This window comes from Octopus bimaculoides, chromosome 23 (assembly GCF_001194135.2).
Source record: "Octopus bimaculoides isolate UCB-OBI-ISO-001 chromosome 23, ASM119413v2, whole genome shotgun sequence".
NCBI classification, from domain to species: domain Eukaryota; kingdom Metazoa; phylum Mollusca; class Cephalopoda; order Octopoda; family Octopodidae; genus Octopus; species Octopus bimaculoides.
In genome coordinates, this window is record NC_069003.1 from 34,366,119 (window position 1) to 34,369,936 (window position 3,818).

The following is a 3,818-nucleotide window of genomic DNA, read 5'->3' on the forward strand; positions in this document are numbered from 1 at the left end:
TATATATATATATATATATATATATATATTGTTGCTAAGTGCCCTTCTTATACATGTAGCTCCAAGTCAAGTGTTTTTTATTGTTTAACGAAAACTGAAGTTAATCAACAATTTGAATTGAATTCATAACTTGTTGAAGCCTATATTTTGATTTTTAAATTTCAGATTTTTCGATTTTGCTTCCATTTTTTGAAATTTATAACTTCTGATGATTTCTCTGTTTATTCTGGGTAAGTAACATTTTCTGCTTCAGTCAGACAAATATCTCTTGTACTCTCTTTTACTGGTTTAGTACAACTGGTCGTGCCCATGCTGGGGCATTGTTATTCTCCTCTTCAGTAAGATACCTGTTCCTCTTCCTCTATCACAGTTCCTTATTCCTCTAGTCTATACCTCAATCAGTATAAGGGTCTTATTTTGTGGTTATTTGCTGACCTCACTGATGCTGGTGCCATGTATAAAGCATCCAGTATACTCTATTAAGTGGTTGGCATTAGGAAGGGCATTCACTTGTACAAACCATGCTGAAGCAGACATAGAACCTGGTGGAACCCTCTGGTACATTAGTTCTTGTCAAACCATCCAACCTGGACCAGCATGGATAAAAAGAACATATTTACATGCCTGAACCCCTTCCTCTCTTCCTTCCCTAAATAATATACTGCCAGATGGTCTAAATCTCCAGGATGTATCATAACTTTAGAGCAGTGTTTCTCAACCTTTTTACCCTTATGTAACCCTTAAAATAAATTACATGTCTCAAGGAACCCCTACATAAAAAGAATCATATACCATATCTTTCTCATATTCTTTTCATCATAGTTCACTTGGTAAATATCATATATATATCTGGTTGTGATATCTTTTTGATAACATAATAGGTTAGCTAGGATGATGTTTATATTACAAGATTACAATAACCAAGAATATGTTGTGCCTGTATAGTAATATTACGATCATGAAATTACCATTAGCTTATCTCAGTCTTTCTCGCGGAACCCCGGTTGAGAAACGCTGCTTTAGAGATTAACACCGCAAATGTTTTTTTTTCTCTTCCAATTTCAGTGGAAGTAAACGGAAAAGTAACAATACATCGAGGCCATCGTCTCAAGCATTTCCTGAAGATATGAAGGCTGACTTTTTGGATTCGGTGTTTCATAATAACGAAGGGAATGCAGAGAAGGAACCGGAGAAAGAACTAGAGAAGGAATTGGTTGTAGAAATATCTGAATTTCCACAGGAAAACAAGAATGAAAATAGTGCAGGTAATGCCATCTCACCTCCACTACCTTGTGGAATTATGATTAGGAAATATATTTTATATTCTTTTACTAGCTTTGATAATTGGACTGGGGTGATGCTGGAGCCTTGCATTTAAAGATTTTAGTTAGTTATATCAACCCCTGAACTTCGTTTCCCTGTATACATGTAGGTCTCTCTCCATGGGATACAAGGAATGCTTGTTGTGGATGTGACCCAGTGAAAATGCCGCTTAGTACAGACTTGGTCTTCTGATGTGGGGTTAGTATTCTTGTGGCTTGAAGACAACAATAGAGAGCAAATCAAAGCCACCTGACCCAAGTAAGGACAGCCCCTCAATCTCAGAACGATAATGTCCTCTGGTCAAAGACCTTCCAAATAGGAGACTGAAAGGGGAAGACAAAGAACCACATGCAAACAAGAACTGGAGGTAGAAACGAAAAAGATAAAGATTGAACTGGAAGATGTTGGAAATAGTTTGACATGATAAGAAGACTTCAACGGTATATATTTTGATGGCTTATGTTGCAAAGGGAAGCTGAAAGATGAGGAAGGGATTTATTTTAGGCAAAGTCAACAGGGAAGTGAAGGGTCATAACCAGAACGGAACCAAATTCTACAAGATATTTTTATTCAATATACCCACAAATATATATGTATATATGTGTGCTATTATTTTTAACTTTATCTGGCAGAATCATTAGCATGCTGGACAAAATGCTTAGTTGGCATTTCGTCTTCATGTTCTGAGTTCAAATTCCATTGAGGTTGACTTTGCCTTTCATCTTTTCTGGTTTGATAAAATAAGTACCAGTTATGTACTGGGGTCGATGTCAACAACTAGCCCCTTCCCTCAAACTTTCAGGCTCTGTGCCTATAGTAGAAAAGATTATTTATAACTTTATATGTGCTTTGAGATCCTGTTCCCAAAAAGAATTATTTCATATTCCCTAAAGTTTATAAAGTCTTATGATGTCAATTATAAATATATATATATATATCTTTAATTGACGGGCTTCTCCACTGTTCCAGTCTACCAAATTTCAAGGCTCTGATTGACTCTCCATCTCTACGGCAACAGAACATATTTGTCAAAGTTGTGACACAGTGAGATTGGTTGTGAATCAAATCTCTTAACCACATGACTGTGACTGTCAGTTCCACAAATATCTTTGTTATAGTCATTTCAAACTTTGTAGCTCCAACCAACCCAGGACAAGAAACCCAGAAAGGAAAAGGTGGAGAGAGGGAGGGAGAGAGAGAATAGGATTGAAATAATAATGCATTTTAAACAAACTATTTGATTAACCATTTTGAATAAATCTAAATGTTGTCTACCATCAGGTAATAAAGAGAATGGCGAAGTGACAGTAACAGATTCCAATTTGCTCCCTGGTTCATATTCTTCATCTTCCATGTCTACAAGTCCATCTGGAGCTCAGATCTTCCTTTCAGAGGAGTAAGTAGCGTTTATTCTTGACATAATCCTCTGTCAACAGTGACACACCCTCTAGAATACACATCAAACAGTCTTATGGAGTGTTGCTTAGCTCCAGTATGGGCCTGGTTTAGTAAGCAGGGACCTAGGATTAAAAACCAATTTGGTATAACTATCCCCATTTATGTTTCATCAGGTGTCTTGGGGGAAATTTCGAACCTGGGTTCTCATTCCTAAGGTATTTTGCCCGTGAGCATATGGCATAGTGGTTAAGAGCGCGGGCTACTAACCCCAAGATTCCAAGTTCGATTCCAGGTAGTGACCTGAATAATAATAATAATAATAATAATAACAACAACATTGAAAAATACCTTAGGAATGAGAATCCAGGTTTGAAATTTCCCCAAGACACCTGATAAAGGCTGGAGGGTAAAATATAAATGTTGCTGTTAAGAACGCGGGCTAGGAATCCCAAGATTCCGAGTTCGATTCCAAACAGTGACCTGAACACTAATAATAATAATAATAATAATAACAGTGAAAAATACCTTAGGAATGAGAACCGAGGTTTGAAATATCCCCAAGACACCTGATGAAGGCTGGAGGGTATATCAGCCGAAACATTGTGTTAACAACAAACAAGATGAGGACAAATATCCGTCAAATGTAAATAATGTAAATAATGTTTCTAAATATATTCTCATAGACTGAGGTGTCTGCTTTCTTTTCATTAGTACCCAGAGTGCCGCGTACATTCATCATAAGGTGCCTAATACTACCGATAACACTGCTACTGCCACGAGTACCTCTTTGACAGCTGAAAAACTACATTGCCAACAACTACAGCGAAAGCTCGCTCAGTGTGGTCTCAGTTCTTTGGGTTCAGGAGATTCCGGTTCATCAATGAGTGCCGCCAGGAACATCGACATCGCAAACGAGAAAACTGCTCCACCCGCCTCTTCTCCCAATCACCTGGGCTCCGTGAAACATTACACACCTGGATGGTTTTCTTCACCTGCACATTCAGCGCATATATCATCTCCTGCAACTCTAACGCATTCTCTGTAAGTGCACCGTGACACGTCGTTGCTATCATCATCATCATCATCATCATCATCAC

General features: G+C 37.8%; 1 protein-coding gene across 1 annotated transcript in view; it reads left to right on the forward strand.

The window, feature by feature from the left end:
* The window catches only part of LOC106871204 (myotubularin-related protein 14), a 19,833-nt gene that overhangs the window by 12,943 nt on the left and 3,072 nt on the right, over nucleotides 1–3,818 (forward strand). Inside the window, exons 14-17 of the mRNA XM_014917551.2 lie at nucleotides 166–230; nucleotides 1,066–1,265; nucleotides 2,605–2,719; nucleotides 3,433–3,762. Coding sequence (XP_014773037.1) covers nucleotides 166–230; nucleotides 1,066–1,265; nucleotides 2,605–2,719; nucleotides 3,433–3,762 — 710 coding nt within the window. The remainder of the gene's footprint in view (nucleotides 1–165; nucleotides 231–1,065; nucleotides 1,266–2,604; nucleotides 2,720–3,432; nucleotides 3,763–3,818) is intronic.